Source organism: Oncorhynchus kisutch, linkage group LG17 (assembly GCF_002021735.2).
Source record: "Oncorhynchus kisutch isolate 150728-3 linkage group LG17, Okis_V2, whole genome shotgun sequence".
NCBI classification, from domain to species: domain Eukaryota; kingdom Metazoa; phylum Chordata; class Actinopteri; order Salmoniformes; family Salmonidae; genus Oncorhynchus; species Oncorhynchus kisutch.
In genome coordinates this window covers 82,785,209-82,809,911 of record NC_034190.2, presented here as the reverse complement: position 1 = coordinate 82,809,911, position 24,703 = coordinate 82,785,209, and the positions used below count along the sequence as shown (strand labels likewise).

The 24,703-nt window shown below is 42.7% G+C and overlaps 1 protein-coding gene across 1 annotated transcript in view; it reads left to right on the top strand.

The window, feature by feature from the left end:
- LOC109885864 (laminin subunit alpha-5) overlaps positions 1-24,703 on the top strand; it is a 281,944-nt gene that overhangs the window by 222,836 nt on the left and 34,405 nt on the right. Inside the window, 10 exon segments of the mRNA XM_031793358.1 lie at positions 2,012-2,166; positions 3,261-3,393; positions 3,709-3,811; positions 4,107-4,220; positions 6,577-6,762; positions 7,842-7,984; positions 10,795-10,974; positions 18,663-18,802; positions 19,226-19,370; positions 24,313-24,446. Of these exon segments, the coding sequence (XP_031649218.1) occupies positions 2,012-2,166; positions 3,261-3,393; positions 3,709-3,811; positions 4,107-4,220; positions 6,577-6,762; positions 7,842-7,984; positions 10,795-10,974; positions 18,663-18,802; positions 19,226-19,370; positions 24,313-24,446 (1,433 nt within the window).

Sequence of the window (24,703 nt, the reverse complement as noted above, 5' to 3'; positions counted from 1 at the left end):
TAGGAACATTAGCCTGCTGGCCTTACTGAGTCTATAGGAACATTAGCCTGCTGGCCTTACTGAGTCTATAGGAACATTAGCCTGCTGGCCTTACTGAGTCTATAGGAACATTAGCCTGCTGGCCTTACTGAGTCGATAGGAACATTAGCCTGCTGGTCTTACTGAGTCTATAGGAACATTAGCCTGCTGGCCTTACTGAGTCGATAGGAACATTAGCCTGCTGGCGTTACTGAGTCTATAGGAACATTAGCCTGCTGGCCTTACTGAGTCTATAGGAACATTAGCCTGCTGGCTTTACTGAGTCTATAGGAACATTAGCCTGCTGGTCTTACTGGGTGGATAGGAACATTAGCCTGCTTACTGAGTCTATAGGAACATTAGCCTGCTGGCCTTACTGAGTCTATAGGAACATTAGCCTGCTGGCCTTACTGAGTCTATAGGAACATTAGCCTGCTGGTCTTACTGAGTCTATAGGAACATTAGCCTGCTGGCTTTACTGAGTCTATAGGAACATTAGCCCGCTGGCCTTACTGAGTCGATAGGAACATTAGCCTGCTGGCCTTACTGAGTCTATAGGAACATTAGCCTGCTGGCCTTACTGAGTCTATAGAAACATTAGCCTGCTGGCCTTACTGAGTCTATAGGAACATTAGCCTGCTGGTCTTACTGAGTCTATAGGAACATTAGCCTGCTGGCCTTACTGAGTCTATAGGAACATTAGCCTGCTGGCCTTACTGAGTCTATAGGAACATTAGCCTGCTGGCCTTACTGAGTCTATAGGAACATTAGCCTGCTGGCCTTACTGAGTCTATAGGAACATTAGCCCGCTGGTCTTACTGAGTCTATAGGAACATTAGCCTGCTGGCCTTACTGAGTCTATAGGAACATTAGCCTGCTGGCCTTACTGAGTCGATAGGAACATTAGCCTGCTGGCCTTACTGAGTCTATAGGAACATTAGCCTGCTGGCCTTACTGAGTCTATAGGAACATTAGCCCGCTGGCCTTACTGAGTCGATAGGAACATTAGCCTGCTGGCCTTACTGAGTCTATAGGAACATTAGCCTGCTGGCCTTACTGAGTCTATAGAAACATTAGCCTGCTGGCCTTACTGAGTCTATAGGAACATTAGCCTGCTGGCCTTACTGAGTGGATAGGAACATTAGCCTGCTGGCCTTACTGAGTCTATAGGAACATTAGCCTGCTGGCCTTACTGAGTCGATAGGAACATTAGCCTGCTGGTCTTACTGAGTCTATAGGAACATTAGCCTGCTGGCCTTACTGAGTGGATAGGAACATTAGCCTGCTGGCCTTACTGAGTCTATAGGAACATTAGCCTGCTGGTCTTACTGGGTGGATAGGAACATTAGCCTGCTGGCCTTACTGAGTCTATAGAAACATTAGCCTGCAGGCCTTACTGAGTCTATAGGAACATTAGCCCGCTGGCCTTACTGAGTCTATAGGAACATTAGCCTGCTGGCCTTATTGAGTCGATAGGAACATTAGCCTGCTGGCCTTACTGAGTCGATAGGAACATTAGCCTGCTGGCCTTACTGAGTCGATAGGAACATTAACCCGAGTTATTTAGGAAGGATATCACACCTGGCACAAATGATTGTCTTTTGTTCTGTTTTTCCTGCTGAGGGGTGCCCTATACCTGCACCCAGAGGGGAGTAGTTTAAAGTCCAGGTACAGGGGGTGGCTTGGGTCTAAAATTATTTTGTGAGCCTTGCCGGAGGGCCCTGAAAAAGTCCCTGACAAACCTTGGACATCAGATTAGATCTCTGATTTCTGTACCATTGTTACAGTAAAACCCTTATCTAAAAAACCTCTCTCCTTTAAACCCCCTCTCTCTCTCTCTCTCTATCTCTCTCTCTTTGGGAGGTGAGTCCGGGTATTTTGGCTACAGCTTGTGAAGTGTGTTTTTTTTCAATCCCTTAGAAGTGTTGTACACACCAGACTTCCTCCGTGCGTGGTGACGAGGTTAACCCCTTTCTAAAACCTCTCCTTCTAGGACTATGAGCGTCTGGCAGCCCAGTTGGATGGTTCCAGGATGCCCTTGGCAGAGAAGGTGCAGAAGTTTTCCCCTTCCGTCAGTAAGATACCCCTGGTGGAGGCAGCAGAGAAACATGCTGAACTACTCAATGAGCTGGCCATGAACCTCGCCAGGTGAGGAGTTGATAGCCTGATGGACTGATGTCCTGATGGACTGATGGCCTGATGCCTGATGGCCTGATGTCCTGATGGACTGATGGCCTGATGTCCTGATGGACTGATGGCCTGATGGACTAATGGCCTGATGGACTGATGGACTGATGAACTAATGCCTGATGGCCTGATGTCCTGATGGACTGATGGCCTGATGGCCTGATGTCCTGATGGACTGATGGCCTGATGGACTGATGAACTAATGGCCTGATGGACTGATGGACTAATGGCCTGATGGACTGATGGACTGATGAACTAATGCCTAGTGGTTAGAACGTTGGACTAGTAACCGGAAGGTTGCGAGTTCAAACCCCCGAGCTGACAAGGTACAATCTGTCGTTCTGCCCCTGAACAGGCAGTTAACCCACTGTTCCTAGGCCGTCATTGAAAATAAGAATTTGTTCTTAACTGACTTGCCTGGTTAAATTAAGGTCAAATAAAAAAATAAAAAATGGCCTGATGTCCTGATGAACTGATGAACTAATGGCCTGATGTCCTGATGGACTGATGGCCTGACTGACTGATTGGTTGGTCAGTTGGTATATTGGTTGATTGATAGAGCGATAGATCGATTGATTAGTTGGGCAGTTGGTATGTTGGTTGATCGATTGATTGGTTGGGCAGTTGGTATGTTGGTTGATTGATTGGTTGATCGATTGATTGGTTGGGCAGTTGGTATGTTGGGTGATCGATTGATTGGTTGGTTGGTCAGTTGGTATATTGGTTGATTGATAGATCGATTGATTGGTTGGTCAGTTGGTATATTGGTTGATTGATAGATCGATTGATTGGTTGGGCAGTTGGTATGTTGGTTGATTGATAGATCGATTGATTGGTTGGTCAGTTGGTATATTGGTTGATTGATAGATCGATTGATTGGTTGGGCAGTTGGTATGTTGGTTGATTGATTGATTGGTTGGGCAGTTGGTATGTGTGTTGATCGATTGATTGGTTGGGCAGTTGGTATGTTGGTTGATTGATTGGTTGATTGATTGATAGATCAAACTGTTATAAATGTAGAGCTGGCTTCATGTTTTCTCCTCTGTGTGTTGCAGTGTGATCTCCAACACCAACAAGGATGGCTTCATCCAGCGAGCCGTGAACGCGTCCCGGGCGTACTCCGACATCGTCGACGCCGTCAGAGCCGCTGAGACTGCTGCCAACCAGGCTGCTATGGACGCACTGGCGGTAAGGGCAACACGTACACATATTTCCTGCGTTGTGAGGACCATGATAGAGGACACACAAAATACACTCTCTAAGACTCATAGAAACAACATTACGAGAGATGCATATGTGTGGCACCTAAACATTGCCATGATGGACCTGTAAGAAGATAACATATGTCTGTTGTGTTGTTGTTGATGTTGATGTTGTTGTTGATGTTGATGTTGTTGTTGATGTTGTTGTTGTTGATGATGTTGTTGATGTTGGTGTTGTTGTTGGTGTTGATGTTATTGTTGTTATTGATGATGATGTTGTTGTTGTTGATGATGTGTGCAGAATGTACAGGATCAGGACCTGGGCCAGACAGCTAAAGGTCTGAGGAAACACAGTATTGAACTGGTGAACCAGGCTGTCAAACTACAGGAAGATGTCAGTAATGGTGAGAGCCTGATGCCCTTTTTGTTTCCCTCCTTCCCCAGGGCCCGTATTCACAAACAGGACTGTTGATATCGGATCAGCTTTGCCTTTTAGGTTGTAACGAATAAGATGATATGAACAAGGCTACACATGGGGAGAACTGTTCCTAGATCGGCGCTCTTGCCCTGGGACGCTTTTTTTTTTTAAATACAGGCCCAGATGTATGTCGCTGAATGCTTGTTGTTGTGTACACTTCCTTTAATAACAAGACAAAGTGCCCGTCTTGTCATAACGTAGTATTCTGTGTCTGCTGTCAGATTTGAAACCTCAGCTCCAGGATGCTAAGACTCGTCTGGATGAGGCCAGAGACAAACAGGAGACTCTACTGAACGACCTAGAGATGGTGCAGAGTAGCCTCAACTTCAGTCGAGGTAAGGCCAGGGATAAACGGGAGATCTATTGCGAAAAACAATATCTATACTCACACTTGTTGTACACGAACAAATGTTACTCACACCCAACCCTAATCCTAATCCTGACACTAGCTCACACCTAATCCTGACACTAGCTCATACCTAATCCTGACCCTAGCTCACACCTAATCCTGACACTAGCTCACACCTAATCCTGACCCTAGCTCACACCTAATCCTAGCCCTAGCTCACACCTAATCCTAACCCTAGCTCACACCTAATCCTGACACTAGCTCACACCTAATCCTAACCCTAGCTCACACCTAATCCTGACCCTAGCTCACACCCAATCCTGACCCTAGCTCACACCTAATCCTGACCCTAGCTCACACCTAATCCTAACCCTAGCTCACACCTAATCCTAACCCTAGCTCACACCTAATCCTGACCCTAGCTCACACCTAATCCTGACCCTAGCTCACACCTAATCCTGACCCTAGCTCACACCCAATCCTGACCCTAGCTCACACCTAATCCTAATCCTGACCCTAGCTCACACCTAATCCTGACCCTAGCTCACACCTAATTCTAATCCTGACCCTAGCTCACACCTAATTCTAATCCTGACCCTAGCTCACACCTAATCCTAATCCTGACCCTAGCTCACACCTAATCCTGACCCTAGCTCACACATAATCCTAATCCTGACCCTAGCTCACACCTAATCCTGACCCTAGCTCACACCTAATCCTGACACTAGCTCACACCTAATCCTGACCCTAGCTCACACCTAATCCTGACCCTAGCTCACACCTAATCCTAACCCTAGCCCACACCTAATCCTAACCCTAGCTCACACCTAATCCTAACCCTAGCTCACACCTAATCCTAACCCTAGCTCACACTTAATCCTGACACAAGCTCACACCTAATCCTAATCCTAGCCCTAGCTCACACCTAATCCTAACCCTAGCTCACACCTAATCCTGACACTAGCTCACACCTAATCCTAACCCTGACCCTAGCTCACACCTAATCCTGACCCTAGCTTACACCTAATCCTAATCCTGACCCTAGCTCACACCCAATCCTAATCCTGACCCTAGCTCACACCTAATCCTGACCCTAGCTCACACCTAATCCTGACCCTAGCTCACACCTAATCCTGACCCTAGCTCACACCTAATCCTAACCCTAGCCCACACCTAATCCTAACCCTAGCTCACACCTAATCCTAACCCTAGCTCACACCTAATCCTAACCCTAGCTCACACTTAATCCTGACACAAGCTCACACCTAATCCTAATCCTAGCCCTAGCTCACACCTAATCCTAACCCTAGCTCACACCTAATCCTGACACTAGCTCACACCTAATCCTAACCCTGACCCTAGCTCACACCTAATCCTGACCCTAGCTTACACCTAATCCTAATCCTGACCCTAGCTCACACCCAATCCTAATCCTGACCCTAGCTCACACCTAATCCTGACCCTAGCTCACACCTAATCCTGACCCTAGCTCACACCTAATCCTGACCCTAGCTCACACCTAATCCTGACCCTAGCTCACACCTAATCCTGACCCTAGCTCACACCTAATCCTAACCCTAGCTCACACCTAATCCTAACCCTAGCTCACACCTAATCCTGACCCTAGCTCACACCTAATCCTGACCCTAGCTCACACCTAATCCTGACCCTAGCTCACACCCAATCCTGACCCTAGCTCACACCTAATCCTAATCCTGACCCTAGCTCACACCTAATCCTAATCCTGACCCTAGCTCACACCTAATCCTGACCCTAGCTCACGCCTAATTCTAATCCTGACCCTAGCTCACACCTAATCCTAATCCTAATCCTGTCCCTAGCTCACACATAATCCTAATCCTGACCCTAGCTCACACCTAATCCTAATCCTGACCCAAACTCACACCAAATCCTAATCCTAACCCTAACTCACACCTAATCCTGACCCTAGCTCACACCTAATGCTAATCCTGGCCCTAGCTCACACCCAACCCTGACCCTAGCTCACACCCAACCCTGATCCTGACACTAGCTTACATCTAACCCGGGTAGAGGACATTCTGACTCTAACTCACACCTAACCCGGGTAGAGGACATTCTGACCCTAGCTCACATCTAACTCAGGTAGAGGACATCCTGACCCTAGCTCACATCTAACCCAGGTAGAGGACATTCTGACCCTCGCTCACATCTAACCCGGGTAGAGGACATTCTGACCCTAGCTCACATCTAACACAGGTAGAGGACATTCTGACACTAGCTCACACCTAAACCAGGTAGAGGACAACCTGATCCTGACCCTAGACCCCAACCCACACCTCTATTCTCTCTCTCTTCCCCAGAGGAGACAGCTAGTGACATTGAGGAGGCTAAAGCATCAGCGGAGGAGGCCAACAGTACAGCAGCGAGAGTAAAGGACACCCTGGCCCCTCTCAAGGAGCAGCTGGACCAATGGCAGCAGCAGTACGGAGACGCCAACACCAACAACAATGACATCCACAAGGCCTTCCTGGAGGCCAACACCTCTGGTAGGTCTTCAACCACTAGACACTACTAGACAGTAGGTCTGGTAGGTCCACTAGACACTACTAGATAGTAGGTCTGATAGGACCACTAGACACTACTAGATAGTAGACATGGTAGGTCCACTAGACACTACTAGATAGTAGACATGGTAGGTCCACTAGACACTACTAGACAATAGACATGGTAGGTCCACTAGACACTACTAGAGAGTAGATCTGGTAGGTCCACTAGACACTACTAGACAGTAGACATGGTAGGTCCACTAGACACTACTAGAGAGTAGATCTGGTAGGTCCACTAGACACTACTAGACAGTAGACATGGATAGGACCACTAGACACTACTAGATAGTAGGTCTGATAGGACCACTAGACACTACTAGATAGTAGGTCTGATAGGACCACTAGACACTACTAGATAGTAGGTCTGGTAGGACCACTAGACACTACTAGATAGTAGGTCTGGTAGGACCACTAGACACTACTAGACAGTAGGTCTGGTAGGACCACTAGACACTACTAGATAGTAGGTCTGGTAGGACCACTAGACACTACTAGATAGTAGGTCTGGTAGGACCACTAGACACTACTAGATAGTAGGTCTGATAGGACCACTAGACACTACTAGATAGTAGGTCTGATAGGACCACTAGACACTACTAGATAGTAGGTCTGGTAGGTCCACTAGACACTACTAGATAGTAGGTCTGGTAGGTCCACTAGACACTACTAGACAGTTTCACTACACAGAGGCCTGGGACGCTGGCTTGACTTCCATTTTGAATATTGCTATTATAGCTGTTAAGGCTTGATTTTAATAAAGTGGTGTGTAGATATTTGTTCAAGTCTGCTTGAATTGGTAGACTAAATTCAGAGGGGTAAAATGAGGAAGACACGTTTTGGTTGTGCAGCTGACTAGGTTTCCCTTTCCCTAAATGGTATTTAATATTTAAAGTTTAATATAACGTTTAGAAAATCTTTGCTTCTCTGATCATACAAAAGACTGTGTTCAATGAAGAAACATTTGATGAAGTCTGATTGGTTTAGACTGACAGAACATTTCTGTCTGTGTGTCTCTCCAGTGGGTATGTTGGGCGAGGCCATCCCAATACTGATGAAGAAGCTAGACAAGCTGCAGAACCACTCAGCCCAGATGCCCAACATCTCAGAGAACATCCTCAGGATCAGACAGCTCATCGCTGAGGCTCGCAAGGCAGCCAGCAAGGTATGGTGGCTCACACGGGACAAACATAGCCCAGATCCGCAATATGAATACATACTGTTTGATACCTGTAATTATACTGTTAAAAAATATAAACGTAAGCTGTAAACGGTTGGTCTGTAAACGGTTGTAAACGGTTGGTCTGTAAACGGTTGGTCTGTAAACGGTTGGTCTGTAAACGGTTGTAAACGGTTGGTCTGTAAACGGTTGGTCTGTAAACGGTTGATCTGTAAACGGTTGGTCTGTAAACAGTTGGTCTGTAAACAGTTGGTCTGTAAACGGTTGGGCTGTAAACGGTTGGGCTGTAAACGGTTGGGCTGTAAACGGTTGGGCTGTAAACGGTTGTAAACGGTTGGGCTGTAAACGGTTGGTCTGTAAACGGTTGGTCTGTAAACGGTTGGTCTGTAAACGGTTGGGCTGTAAATGGTTGGGCTATAAACGGCTGTAAACGGTTGGTCTGTAAACGGTTGGTCTGTAAACGGTTGGTCTGTAAACGGTTGGGCTGTAAACGGTTGGTCTGTAAACGGTTGTAAACGGTTGGTCTGTAAACGGTTGGTCTGTAAACGGTTGGGCTGTAAACGGTTGGTCTGTAAACGGTTGGTCTGTAAACGGTTGGTCTGTAAACGGTTGGTCTGTAAACGGTTGTAAACGGTTGGGCTGTAAACGGTTGGGCTGTAAACGGTTGGGCTGTAAACGGTTGGGCTGTAAACGGTTGGTCTGTAAACGGTTGGGCTGTAAATGGTTGGTCTGTAAACGGTTGTAAACGGTTGGTCTGTAAACGGTTGTAAACGGTTGGTCTGTAAACGGTTGTAAACGGTTGGTCTGTAAACGGTTGGTCTGTAAACGGTTGGTCTGTAAACGGTTGGTCTGTAAACGGTTGGTCTGTAAACGGTTGGTCTGTAAACGGTTGGGCTGTAAACGGTTGGGCTGTAAACGGTTGGTCTGTAAACGGTTGGGCTGTAAACGGTTGGTCTGTAAACGGTTGGGCTGTAAACGGTTGGGTTGTAAACGGTTGGTCTGTAAACGGTTGGTCTGTAAACGGTTGGTCTGTAAACGGTTGGGCTGTAAACGGTTGGGCTGTAAATGGTTGGGCTGTAAACAGTTGGGCTGTAAACGGTTGGGCTGTAAACGGTTGGTCTGTAAACGGTTGGTCTGTAAACGGTTGGTCTGTAAACGGTTGGTCTGTAAACGGTTGGGCTGTAAACGGTTGGGCTGTAAACGGTTGGTCTAAACGGTTGGTCTGTAAACGGTTGGTCTGTAAACGGTTGGTCTGTAAACGGTTGGGCTGTAAACGGTTGGGCTGTAAACGGTTGGGCTGTAAACGGTTGGTCCCATGTTTTCATGAGCTGAAATAAAAGATCCCAGAAATGTTTCAAACACACAAAAAGCTTATTTCTCTATGTTGTGCACAAATTGGTTTGCATCCCTGTTAGTGAGCATTTCTCCTTTGTCAAGATAATTCATCCACCTGACAGGTGTGGCATATCAAGAAGCTGATTAAACAGCATGATCATTACACAGGTGCACCTTGTGCTGGGGACAATAAAAATCCCCTTAAAATGCGCAGTTTTATCACACAACACAATGCCACAGATGTCTCAAGTTTTGAGGGAGTGTGCAATTGGCATGCTGACTGCTAGAATGTCCACCAGAGATATTGCCAGAGAATTTAATGTTAATTTCTCCTCCCGGGCAGCTGATGAAACTATGGGTTTGCACAACCGAAGAATTTCTGTAGAAACCGTCTCAGGGAAGCTCATCTGCGTGCTCGTCGTCCTCACCAGGGTCTTGACCTGACTACAGTTTGGCATCATAACCGACTTCAGTGGGAAAATGCTCACCTTCGATGGCCACTGGCAAGCTGGAGAAGTGTGCTCTCCACGGATGAATCCCAGTTTCAACTGTACCAGGCAGATGGTAGACAGTGTGTATGGCATCATGTGGGCGAGTGGTTTGCTGATGTCAACGTTGTGAACAGAGGGCCCCATGGTGACGGTGGGGTTATGGTACGGGGGCAGGCATATGCTACAGACAATGAAAACCATTGCATTTTATTGATGGCAATTTGAATGCACAGAGATACCATGAAGAGATCCTGAGGTCCATTGTCGTGCCATTCATCCACCGCCATCAACTCATGTTTCAACATGATAATGCACGGCCCCATGTCACATGGATCTGGACACAATTACTGGAAGCTGAAAATGTCCCAGTTCTTCCATGGCCTCCATACTCACCAGACATGTCATCGATTGAGCATGTTTGGGATGCTCTGGATCGACGTGTACGACAGCTTGTTCCAGTTCCCGCCAATCTCCAGAAACTTCACACAGCCATTGAAGAGGAGTGGGACAACATTCCACAGGCCACAATCAACAGCCTGATCAACTCTATGTGAAGGAGATGTGTTGCGCTGCATGAGGCAAATGGTGGCAACACCAGATACGGACTGGTTTTCTGATCCACGTCCAACCTTTGTGTTTTAACCTTTTTAATATCTGTGACCAACAGATGCACATCTGTATTCCCAGTTGGAAAATACATAGATTAGAACCTCATTAGTTTATTATCAATTGACTGATTGACCTATATGAACTGTAACTCAATAAAATCTTTGACATTGTTGCGTTTATTCTTGTTCAGTGTTTAGTTTCGGATAAAAGTGTCTATTAAATGTAGTTTTTGTATGAATAAAGTATGAATTTTGGTCAAAACTTATGATATTAGAAAATCTATCTATCTACTAAGGTTACATGAACGGTTACATCAACATGCATGGTGACCAGTTTATTTACCCCTCTTCTCCCTCTCAGGTGAGCGTACCTGTGAAGTTCAACGGGACATCAGGTGTGCAGGTGCGCACCCCCAGTAACCTAGCAGATCTGGCAGCTTACACCTCCCTGAAGTTCTACATCACCCTGCCCGAGGCCTCACGCGCCCGCAGACAGGACCAACCAGACAAACATTTTGTCTTTTACCTCGGAAACAAGGACGTAAGTATTGTTTTACATTTATTTTTTAAATATGTTTTTATTATTATTATTTTTACTATTATTTTTATTATTTATTTTATTTATTATTTTATTATTATTATTTATTATTGTAATTATTATTATTATTTATTATTGTTATTATTATTATTGTATTTATTATTTATTTTATTTATTATTGTTATTATTATTATTGTATTTATTATTATTATTATTTATTATTGTTATTATTATTATTGTATTTATTATTATTATTATTTATTATTGTTATTATTATTATTGTATTTATTATTATTATTTATTATTGTTATTATTATTATTGTATTTATTATTATTATTATTTATTATTGTTATTATTATTATTGTGTTTATTATTATTATTATTTATTATTGTTATTATTATTATTGTATTTATTATTATTATTATTTATTATTGTTATTATTATTATTGTGTTTATTATTATTATTATCCTATCTTTTGCTTTCCACTGACACTGCCTGGTTTAGAGGTCCTGGGTGGCAGGAAGCTTGGCCCTAGTGATGTACTGGGCCGTTCGCACTAAGGGTCTTCTGGAGATTATAACAGAACATGGCCAAGATGTTCAAATGTTCATATTTATTATTATTATTATTTTTATTTTTAAACTGTTTTTTCACACAAATAGACACATATCATAATAAAATAATAAATAAAATAATAAATACGGTTCTTTTACACGTATACTGTGGGACAGAGAATAATCGATGTAAGTCTTTTTTTTAAGCATTTCTAAACATTTATAAGCATTCATAATGACATATTCATGAAAGGCTCCCCGAGACTGTGTTTACCTTTAAACATCTTTATCCATAAACTATATGTAATTGTTTGAAGAAGGATAATTTTGCTATTTTATTTTATTTAGAATTTAAACACCCGTTGAAGTATCAATAAAATATATACACACAAATTATTTCATAATTTTTTATTTGACCTTACTGCTATTAGCCCATACAAACGCATAGAATAACAGATTTCAAATCGAATCAAATCAAATTGTATTTGTCACATGTGCCGAATACAACAGTTGTTGATCTTACCGTGAAATGCTTACTTACAAGCCCTTAACCAACAATGCAGTTCGAGAAATATAGTTAATAAATTAATAAAATATTTGCTAAATAACATAGGGTAAAAAAATAAATTATTAAATAACAAAAATGAGGCTATATATAGTGAGTACCGGTACCGAGTCAATGTGCGGGGGTACAAGTTAGTCGAGGTAATATGTACATGTAGGTAGGAATAAAGTGACTATGCATAGATAATAAACAGAGAGTAGCAGCAGTGTAAAAACAAAGGGGAGGGGGGGTCAATGTAAATAATCTGGGTAGCTATTTGATTAATTGTTCAGGTGCTTCTACACCTGCATTGCTTGCTGTTTGGGGTTTTAGGCTGGGTTTCTGTACAGCACTTTGAGATATCAGCTGATGTACGAAGGGCTATATAAATACATTTGATTTGATTTGATTCAGCAGTCTTAAGATTTGGGGGGTAGAAGCTGTTGAGGAGCCTTTTGGTCCTAGACTTGGTGTTCTGGTACCGCTTGCCGTGCGGTAGCAGAGAGAACAGTCTAGGACTGGGGTAACTGGAGTGTTTGACAATTGTTTGTGCTTTCCACTGACACTGCCTGGTTTAGAGGTCCTGGGTGGCAGGAAGCTTGGCCCTAGTGATGTACTGGGCCGTTCGCACTAAGGGTCTTCTGGAGATTATAACAGAACATGGCCAAGATGTTCAAATGTTCATAAATGACCAGCATGGTCAAATAATAGCATAACAAATGTATTGATGATTTAGAGGTCAGTTCAGGCTTTTCTAACTTTCACTCACAATTATACACTTTGAAATCCGCTGGTAATGCCACCTTACTCAACACCTTCTTTAAGAACTTAGATATTCCTACAGTTGAACCTGAGACAGTTGCTGAATTAGAAGGAGCGAGAGAGAGAGAGAGAGAGAGAGAGCCCTCTAAACAGTTGGGCATCATACTGGTTTGTACTAGCTAGACAATACACCACTCCTTTAGGGGATCCTGCATTTACATTTTATAATATCTGGCAACCCTTCCTATCTTTTGCAGAAGACATATACACAATTACATTTTATAATATCTGGCAACCTTTCCTATCTTTTGCAGAAGACATATACACAATTACATTTTATAATATCTGGCAACCTTCCTATCTTTTGCAGAAGACATATACACAATTACATTTTATAATATCTGGCAACCTTTCCTATATTGTGCAGAAGACATATACACAATTACATGTTATAATATCTGGCAACCTTTCCTATCCTTTGCAGAAGACATATACACAATTACATTTTATAATATCTGGCAACCTTTCCTATCCTTTGCAGAAGACATATACACAATTACATTTTATAATATCTGGCAACCTTTCCTATCCTTTGCAGAAGACATATACACAATTACATTTTATAATATCTGGCAACCTTTCCTATCCTTTGCAGAAGACATATACACAATTACATTTTATAATATCTGGCAACCTTTCCTATCCTTTGCAGAAGACATATACACAATTACATTTTATAATATCTGGCAACCTTTCCTATCTTTTGCAGAAGACATATACACAATTACATTTTATAATATCTGGCAGCCTTTCCTATCTTTTGCAGAAGACATATACACAATTACATTTTATAATATCTGGCAGCCTTTCCTATCTTTTGCAGAAGACATATACACAATTACATTTTGTAATATCTGGCAACCTTTCCTATCTTTTGCAGAAGACATATGCACATTTACATTTTATAATATCTGGCAGCCTTTCCTATCTTTTGCAGAAGACATATACACAATTACATTTTATAATATCTGGCAACCTTTCCTATCTTTTGCAGAAGACATATACACAATTACATTTTATAATATCTGGCAGCCTTTCCTATCTTTTGCAGAAGACATATACACAATTACATTTTATAATATCTGGCAACCTTTCCTATCTTTTGCAGAAGACATATGCACATTTACATTTTATAATATCTGGCAGCCTTTCCTATCTTTTGCAGAAGACATATACACAATTACATTTTATAATATCTGGCAACCTTTCCTATCTTTTGCAGAAGACATATACACAATTACATTTTATAATATCTGGCAACCTTTCCTATCTTTTGCAGAAGACATATGCACATTTACATTTTATAATATCTGGCAGCCTTTCCTATCTTTTGCAGAAGACATATACACAATTACATTTTATAATATCTGGCAACCTTTCCTATCTTTTGCAGAAGACATATACACAATTACATTTCATAATATCTGGCAACCCTTCCTATCTTTTCCAGAAGACATATACACAATTACATTTTATAATATCTGGCAACCCTTCCTATCCTTTGCAGAAGACATATACACAATTACATTTCATAATATCTGGCAACCCTTCCTATCTTTTCCAGAAGACATATACACAATTACATTTTATAATATCTGGCAACCCTTCCTATCCTTTGTAGAAGACATATACACAATTACATTTTATAATATCTGGCAACCCTTCCTATCCTTTGTAGAAGACATGGACCCAGCTTGTATCAATTTGTATCCTTATTTTTACTATTTTTTAAAAACTTTTTGTTTTATAATATCTTTATTTTTTTAAACTATTTTATTATATTACTCATTGTACATCATGTCTGCTTTAAGTCTGGTTTTGGGGTGGGTTTGATTTGATTTGGGGATCGGTGTGTTCTGCCCTCTAGCTGTTCTATCTATCATAAAAAATACCAAATAAAAAAACCTTTGAAAAAATTTATAAAAAAATTACTCAAACATCACATTTACAGTGTTCAGACCCTTTACTCAGTACTTTGTTGAAGCACCTTTGGCAGCGATTACAGCCTCAAGTCTTCTTGGGTATGATGCTACAAACTTTGCACACCTGTATTTGGGGAGTTTGACCCATTCTTCTCTGTAGATCCTCTCATGCTCTGTCAGGTTGGATGGGGAGCGTCGCTGCACAGCTATTTTCAGGTCTCTTCAGAGATGTTCAATCGGGTTCAAGTCCGGACTTTGACTGGGCCACACAAGGACATTACTACTTGTCCCGAAGCCACTCCTGGGTTGTCTTGGCTGTGTGCTTAGGGTCGTTGTCCTGTTGGAAGGTGAACCTTCGCCCCAGTCTGAGGTCCTGAGAGATTTGGAGCTGGTTTTCATCAAGGATCTCTCTGTACTTTGCTCCATTCATCTTTGCCTCGATCCTGACTAGTCTCCCAGTCCCTGACGCTGAAAAACATCCCCACAGCATAGTACTGCCACCACCATGCTTCACCGTAGGGATGGTGCCAGGTTTCCTCCAGACATGATGCTTGGCATTCAGACCAAATAGTTCAATCTTGGTTTCATCAGACCAGAGAGTCTTGTTTCTCATGGTCTGAGAGTCCTTTAGGTGCCTTTTGACAAACTCCAGGTGGGCTGTCATGTGCCTTTTACTGAGGAGTGGCTTCTGTCTGCCCACTCTACTATAAAGGGCTGATTGATGGAGTGCTACAGAGATGGTTGTTCTTCTTCTCCCATCTCAGAGAAACTCTGGAGCTCTGTCAGAGTTACCATCAGTTTCTTGGTCACCTCCCCAACCAAAGCCCTTCTCCCCCGATTGCTCAGTTTGGCTGTGCGGCCAGCTCTAGGAAGAGTCCTGGTGTTTCCAAACTTCTTCCATTTTGGTACCCTTCCCTAAATCTGTGCCTCGACACAATCCTGTCGCTGAACTCTACAGACAATTCCTGGACCTTATATAGACAGGTGTGTGCCTTTCCAAATTACGTCCAATTAATTGAATTTACCAAGTTGTAGAAACATCTCAAGGATGATCAATGGAAACAAGATGCACCTGAGCTCAATTTTGAGTTTCATAGCAAAGGGTCTGAATATTTATTTTTCTTTTAAATACATGTGCAAAAATGTCTAAAAAAAAAATTTTTCTTTGTCATGATGGGGTATTGTGATGTCATGATGGGGTATTGTGATGTCATGATGGGGTATTGTGATGTCATGATGATGAATGTAGATTTATGAAGGAAAACATTAATTGAATCAATTTTAGAATAAGGTTGTAGCGCAACAAAATTTGGAAAAAGGAAAGAGGTCTGAATACCTAACTAATGTACCCTATATCTGAGAGATACAAGAAGGAAACATTTAGTTTTATACTTGTTTTTAAACCCTTATTTTTGTCTATAAACAATCTCCATATATACTTTCTTCATCTGTTCAACTTGCACTGGGGGACCTTCAGATGGGTTTTGTAGCCTCTGGGCATCCTAGAGCAAAACAGTCGACTCTACAGACAGGAGATGGCAGATCGTCTGTACCGACTTCAGACCAGTCCCATGACACTTGTAGGGGTCGTAGAGCGAAACGGAGAACATCACCGTGTTCGTGAGAGTCTCATCTTTCCATAAAGGGATGACAATAGTTTGTACCCCATAATGTTCGGAAGCTACAGACGATTATGTGAGAAGACCAATTTTCAGGATGTCCTTTCACCTTTCAAAAAACAGATATCTCTTAACTTATCTCTTAAACTGACAGATTTGTATGGGGATGTTTAAATTATGCTAATTACATTTCCGCAGGGGTGCGAGGACATCAACTCGGGGGAGTCAACATGATTTTATAATCACTACCTCGTCTCTGTAAGCCACACATACAGATAATTGTAAGGTCCCCTCAGTCAAGCAGTGAATTTCAAACACAGATTCAACCAGGGAGGTTTTACAATGCCTCGCAAAGAAGGGCAGCTATGTAAAAAATGATTAAAAAGAAGCACAGCCAGCAGCTTTGCACCCTGCATCCCACAGCTCTGAAGCTAAGCAGAGTTGGTCCTGGTTGGTCCTGGATGGGAGACCAGATACTGCTGGAAGGGCCAGTAGGAGGAAATCTTTCCTTTAGTCCAAAAATAAATATCCCAATTCTCCAGGATAGTGATTGGGGACATTGCCCTGTGTAGGGTGCTATCTTTCAGATGGGATGTTAAACGAGTCTGCTGACTCGCTGTGGTCACTAAAGATCCCATGTCACTTCTTGTGCTGATCCGAGATCTATTCAAAGAACCTCCCTAAAGTCTAGAACCACAGACAGATAGGACCATCTGGATGATTCAGAGGAGGAATGGGAGAAGGTCGTGTGGTCTGATGAGACAAAAATAGAGCTTTTTGGTCTAAACTCCACTCGCCGTGTTTGGAGGAAGAAGAAGGATGAGTACAACCCCAAGGACACCATCCCAACCATGAAGCATGGAGGTGGAAACATCATTCTTTGGGGATGTTTTTTCTGCAAAGGGGACAGGACGACTGCACCGTATTGAGGGGAGGATGGAGGAGGCCATGTATCGCGAGATCTTGGCCAACAACCTCCTTCCCTCAGTAAGAGCATTGAAGATGGGTCGTGGCCAGGGCAACTAAGGAGTCAATCTCCAACACAAAACACTGCCAGTTCTTTCTAAAGGTCCTTACTGTCATTTTATTTTTTGTAATAGATTTCTTAGTCTTTTTGTAAATGATTGTAAAGCCCAATATGGATTTTAGCACCGGTGTCCTGGCTAAATTCCCAATCTGACCCTCATACCATCACAGTCGCCTAATCATCCAGGCAGTTAACCCACTGTTCCTAGGCCAACATTGAAAATAAGAATCTGTTCTTAACTGACTTGCCTGGTTAAATAAAGGTAAAAAAATAAATAAAAATCCCCAGTTTACAATTGGCTCATTCATCCTGTCCCCTGTAACTATTCCCCAGGTCGTTTCTGTAAATGAGAATGGGTTCTCAGTCATCTTACCTGATAAGACGAAGGTTAAAACATTTAAAAAAATAAAAGGCGATAACCTGGTTGTCTGCTTTCCAACAGTCACTGGGAGATGCATTTGTCTTTCAGCAGGACAATATCCTAAAACACAAGGCCAAATCTACACTGGAGTTGCTTACCAAGAAGACAGTGAATGTTCCTGAGTGGCCCCCCATTTGTGATTTAAATCTCCTTGAAAGTTTATGGCAAGACCTGAAAATGGTTGTCTAGCAATGATCAACAACAAATTGTAAAGAGCTTGAAAAATTCTGAAAAGAATAATGAGCAAATTTTGCACAGTCCAGGTGTGGAAAGCTCTTAGAGACTTACCCAGAAAGACTCACAGTTGTAATCACTACCAAAGGTGATTCTAACATGTATTGACTCAGTGGGTTAAATACTTATCGAATCAAGATATAATAGTGTTTTATTTTTCATAATTTTTTTTCAAATGTTAGAAATGTTTCTTCTACTTTGACTGTACAGAATATTTTGTGTAGATCGTTGACAAAACACAACAACATTTGGAAAAGGTTAAGAGGTGTGAATACTTTCCGAAGGCACTGAAGTCCAGGAATGATGCGTTTCCTGTTTCATGTCTGTAGTCCAGTAATGATGCGTTTCCTGTTTCATGTCTGTAGTCCAGTAATGATGCGTTTCCTGTTTCATGTCTGTAGTCCAGTAATGATGCGTTTCCGGTTTCATGTCTGTAGTCCAGTAATGATGCGTTTCCTGTTTCATGTCTGTAGTCCAGTAATGATGCGTTTCCTGTTTCATGTCTGTAGTCCAGTAATGATGCGTTTCCTGTTTCATGTCTGTAGTCCAGTAAGGAGTTCCTGGGAATGATGCTGGAAGGGCAGAGACTGCACTGGCTCTTCAATGTGGGCGGAGACACGACCGAGGTGGAGATGCCGGAAGATGTCCAAACAGATGGAAATTTCAACAACGTGGTCCTGGAAAGGTAACTACTGCCACGGTCATTGTTTGGATTTGTTCTTACTAGGGAACCCAATGTCCCAATGTCTTAACCATTAGACCGCTCTCTCTCTATACTCTCTCTCTCTCTACTCTCTCTCTACTCTCTCTCTCTCTACTCTCTCTCTACTCTCTCTCTCTACTCTCTCTCTACTCTCTCTCTCTCTACTCTCTCTCTACTCTCTCTCTACTCTCTCTCTCTCTTCTCTCTCTACTCTCTCTCTTCTCTCTCTACTCTCTCTCTCTCTCTCTACTCTCTCTCTACTCTCTCTCTACTCTCTCTCTCTCTCTCTACTCTCTCTCTACTCTCTCTCTCTCTCTCTCTATACTCTCTCTCTGTCGCTCTCTCTCTCGCTCTCTCTGTCACTGTCTCTCTCTGTCTCTCTCTCTCTCCTACCTCTCTCTATAGGATCCTTCAGTACGGTCAGATGGCCATGACTTCGGAGACCAGGGTGACCAAGGCCGTGGTGGATGCAGTAGGGGACAGCGGACTGCTCAACCTCCAGACTGAAGAGACTGTGTTCTATGTGGGAGGGTACCCTGACACATTCACGGTGAGAGGGAGCCGTGTGTGTGTGTGTGTGTGTGTGTGTGTGTGTGTGTGTGTGTGTGTGTGTGTGTGTCCGTGTCCGGTATCCACAGCCTTTCGTAGATATACAATGGTTATACCAAACATACAGTAGACCTTTAGTTTCTCCCGTATACACAACATGACCAAAAGTATGTGGACACCTGCTCGTCGATCATCTCATTCCAAAATCATGGACATTAATATGGAGATGGTCCCTTCCTTTGCTGCTGTAACAGCCTCCACTGTTCTGGGAAGGCTTTCCACTAAATCAAATCAAATCAAATGTATTTTATATAGCCCTTCGTACATCAGCTGATATCTCAAAGTGCCAAAACCTAGGAAGAAACCTAGAGAGGAACCAGGCTATGAGGGGTGGCCAGTCCTCTTCTGGCTGTGCCGGGTGGAGATTATAACAGAACATGGCCAAGATGTTCAAATGTTCATAAATGACCAGCATGGTCGAATAATAATAAGGCAGAACAGTTGAAACTGGAGGAGCAGCACAGTCAGATGGACTGGGGACAGCAAGGAGTCATCATGTCAGGTAGTCCTGGGGCATGGTCCTAGGGCTCAGGTCCTCCGAGAGAGAGAAAGAAAGAGAGAAGGAGAGAATTAGAGAACGCACACTTAGATTCACACAGGACACCGAATAGGACAGGAGAAGTACTCCAGATATAACAAACTGACCCTAGCCCCCCACTAGATGTACACTAGATTGGAACGCCGATTTGATGAACTGACTTGTTGGAAAGGTGTTCACCTATGACGGTGCCACAAGCTCTTCAGTAAAGCCAATGTTTGTCTATGGAGATTGCATGGCTGTGTGCTCGATTTTATACACCTGTCAGCAATAGGTGTCCTGAAATAGCCAAATCCACTAATTTGAAGGGGTGTCCACATACTTCTGTGTATATATAGTGTATCTCTACTGTTAGTAACTTATAGATCTGTTTCCTCACTCAGCTTCATAAGTAACCCATATATCTCTAGCTTCTCTCAGCTCCTTCAGTAACCCATATATCTCTCTAGCTTCTCTCAGCTCCTTCAGTAACCCATATCTCTCTAGCTTCTCTCAGCTCCTTCAGTAACCCATATATCTCTCTAGCTTCTCTCAGCTCCTTCAGTAACCCATATATCTCTCTAGCTTCTCTCAGCTCCTTCAGTAACCCATATATCTCTCTAGCTTCTCTCAGCTCCTTCAGTAACCCATATCTCTCTAGCTTCTCTCAGCTCCTTCAGTAACCCATATATCTCTCTAGCTTCTCTCAGCTCCTTCAGTAACCCATATATCTCTCTAGCTTCTCTCAGCTCCTTCAGTAACCCATATATCTCTAGCTTCTCTCAGCTCCTTCAGTAACCCATATATCTCTCTAGCTTCTCTCAGCTCCTTCAGTAACCCATATATCTCTCTAGCTTCTCTCAGCTCCTTCAGTAACCCATATATCTCTCTAGCTTCTCTCAGCTCCTTCAGTAACCCATATATCTCTCTAGCTTCTCTCAGCTCCTTCAGTAACCCATATATCTCTCTAGCTTCTCTCAGCTCCTTCAGTAACCCATATATCTCTCTAGCTTCTCTCAGCTTCATAAGTAACCCATATATCTCTCTAGCTTCTCTCAGCTTCATAAGTAACCCATATATCTCTAGCTTCTCTCAGCTCCTTCAGTAACCCATATATCTCTCTAGCTTCTCTCAGCTTCATAAGTAACCCATATATCTCTAGCTTCTCTCAGCTTCATAAGTAACCCATATATCTCTAGCTTCTCTCAGCTCCTTCAGTAACCCATATATCTCTCTAGCTTCTCTCAGCTTCATAAGTAACCCATATATCTCTAGCTTCTCTCAGCTCCTTCAGTAACCCATATATCTCTCTAGCTTCTCTCAGCTTCATAAGTAACCCATATATCTCTAGCTTCTCTCAGCTCCTTCAGTAACCCATATATCTCTCTAGCTTCTCTCAGCTCCTTCAGTAACCCATATCTCTCTAGCTTCTCTCAGCTCCTTCAGTAACCCATATATCTCTCTAGCTTCTCTCAGCTCCTTCAGTAACCCATATATCTCTCTAGCTTCTCTCAGCTCCTTCAGTAACCCATATATCTCTCTAGCTTCTCTCAGCTCCTTCAGTAACCCATATCTCTCTAGCTTCTCTCAGCTCCTTCAGTAACCCATATATCTCTCTAGCTTCTCTCAGCTCCTTCAGTAACCCATATATCTCTCTAGCTTCTCTCAGCTCCTTCAGTAACCCATATATCTCTAGCTTCTCTCAGCTCCTTCAGTAACCCATATATCTCTCTAGCTTCTCTCAGCTCCTTCAGTAACCCATATATCTCTCTAGCTTCTCTCAGCTCCTTCAGTAACCCATATATCTCTCTAGCTTCTCTCAGCTCCTTCAGTAACCCATATATCTCTCTAGCTTCTCTCAGCTCCTTCAGTAACCCATATATCTCTCTAGCTTCTCTCAGCTCCTTCAGTAACCCATATATCTCTCTAGCTTCTCTCAGCTTCATAAGTAACCCATATATCTCTCTAGCTTCTCTCAGCTTCATAAGTAACCCATATATCTCTAGCTTCTCTCAGCTCCTTCAGTAACCCATATATCTCTCTAGCTTCTCTCAGCTTCATAAGTAACCCATATATCTCTAGCTTCTCTCAGCTCCTTCAGTAACCCATATATCTCTCTAGCTTCTCTCAGCTTCATAAGTAACCCATATATCTCTCTAGCTTCTCTCAGCTCCTTCAGTAACCCATATATCTCTCTAGCTTATCTCAGCTCCTTCAGTAACCCATATCTCTCTAGCTTCTCTCAGCTCCTTCAGTAACCCATATCTCTCTAGCTTCTCTCAGCTCCTTCAGTAACCCATATATCTCTCTAGCTTCTCTCAGCTCCTTCAGTAACCCATATATCTCTCTAGCTTCTCTCAGCTCCTTCAGTAACCCATATATCTCTCTAGCTTCTCTCAGCTCCTTCAGTAACCCATATATCTCTCTAGCTTCTCTCAGCTCCTTCAGTAACCCATATATCTCTCTAGCTTCTCTCAGCTCCTTCAGTAACCCATATATCTCTCTAGCTTCTCTCAGCTTCATAAGTAACCCATATATCTCTCTAGCTTCTCTCAGCTTCATAAGTAACCCATATATCTCTAGCTTCTCTCAGCTCCTTCAGTAACCCATATATCTCTCTAGCTTCTCTCAGCTTCATAAGTAACCCATATATCTCTCTAGCTTCTCTCAGCTCCTTCAGTAACCCATATATCTCTCTAGCTTATCTCAGCTCCTTCAGTAACCCATATCTCTCTAGCTTCTCTCAGCTCCTTCAGTAACCCATATCTCTCTAGCTTCTCTCAGCTCCTTCAGTAACCCATATATCTCTCTAGCTTCTCTCAGCTCCTTCAGTAACCCATATATCTCTCTAGCTTCTCTCAGCTCCTTCAGTAACCCATATATCTCTCTAGCTTCTCTCAGCTCCTTCAGTAACCCATATATCTCTCTAGCTTCTCTCAGCTCCTTCAGTAACCCATATATCTCTCTAGCTTCTCTCAGCTTCATAAGTAACCCATATATCTCTCTAGCTTCTCTCAGCTTCATAAGTAACCCATATATCTCTAGCTTCTCTCAGCTCCTTCAGTAACCCATATATCTCTCTAGCTTCTCTCAGCTTCATAAGTAACCCATATATCTCTAGCTTCTCTCAGCTCCTTCAGTAACCCATATATCTCTCTAGCTTCTCTCAGCTTCATAAGTAACCCATATATCTCTCTAGCTTCTCTCAGCTCCTTCAGTAACCCATATATCTCTCTAGCTTATCTCAGCTCCTTCAGTAACCCATATCTCTCTAGCTTCTCTCAGCTCCTTCAGTAACCCATATCTCTCTAGCTTCTCTCAGCTCCTTCAGTAACCCATATATCTCTCTAGCTTCTCTCAGCTCCTTCAGTAACCCATATATCTCTCTAGCTTCTCTCAGCTCCTTCAGTAACCCATATATCTCTCTAGCTTCTCTCAGCTCCTTCAGTAACCCATATATCTCTCTAGCTTCTCTCAGCTCCTTCAGTAACCCATATATCTCTCTAGCTTCTCTCAGCTCCTTCAGTAACCCATATATCTCTCTAGCTTCTCTCAGCTTCATAAGTAACCCATATATCTCTCTAGCTTCTCTCAGCTTCATAAGTAACCCATATATCTCTAGCTTCTCTCAGCTCCTTCAGTAACCCATATATCTCTCTAGCTTCTCTCAGCTTCATAAGTAACCCATATATCTCTCTAGCTTCTCTCAGCTCCTTCAGTAACCCATATATCTCTCTAGCTTATCTCAGCTCCTTCAGTAACCCATATCTCTCTAGCTTCTCTCAGCTCCTTCAGTAACCCATATCTCTCTAGCTTCTCTCAGCTCCTTCAGTAACCCATATATCTCTCTAGCTTCTCTCAGCTCCTTCAGTAACCCATATATCTCTCTAGCTTCTCTCAGCTCCTTCAGTAACCCATATATCTCTCTAGCTTCTCTCAGCTCCTTCAGTAACCCATATATCTCTCTAGCTTCTCTCAGCTCCTTCAGTAACCCATATATCTCTCTAGCTTCTCTCAGCTCCTTCAGTAACCCATATATCTCTCTAGCTTCTCTCAGCTTCATAAGTAACCCATATATCTCTCTAGCTTCTATCAGCTTCATAAGTAACCCATATATCTCTAGCTTCTCTCAGCTCCTTCAGTAACCCATATATCTCTCTAGCTTCTCTCAGCTTCATAAGTAACCCATATATCTCTAGCTTCTCTCAGCTCCTTCAGTAACCCATATATCTCTCTAGCTTATCTCAGCTCCTTCAGTAACCCATATATCTCTCTAGCTTATCTCAGCTCCTTCAGTAACCCATATATCTCTCTAGCTTATCTCAGCTCCTTCAGTAACATCTTTTCCTCTCTGTTATTCTCTCAGCCCCCTCTCCAGCTCCAGTTGCCCCACTTCAAGGGCTGTATTGAGCTGGAGACACTGAATGAGGAGGTGCTCAGTCTCTATAACTTTGAGAACATCTTCCAACTCAACACCACCGAGGAGAAACCATGTGGAAGGTGGGACCATTAGCAGACCGCTACGTCTTATCTCTATGACTGGGGCGCTCAGCACTGAATACTAACAAGAGCCACAAACAGCCGTGTGTGGACATCTGGGAGCTATAATTTATATATAATATATTATAATATAATTTATATCCCCTATAAAAAAATATCAACATTTATAGAATTATTATGATCTTATCATTTGCTGTTTATGGCCTAGTTCACGGTCAGCTAGCGAAACCCATGTACAAAGCATTTGACGCAAAAAT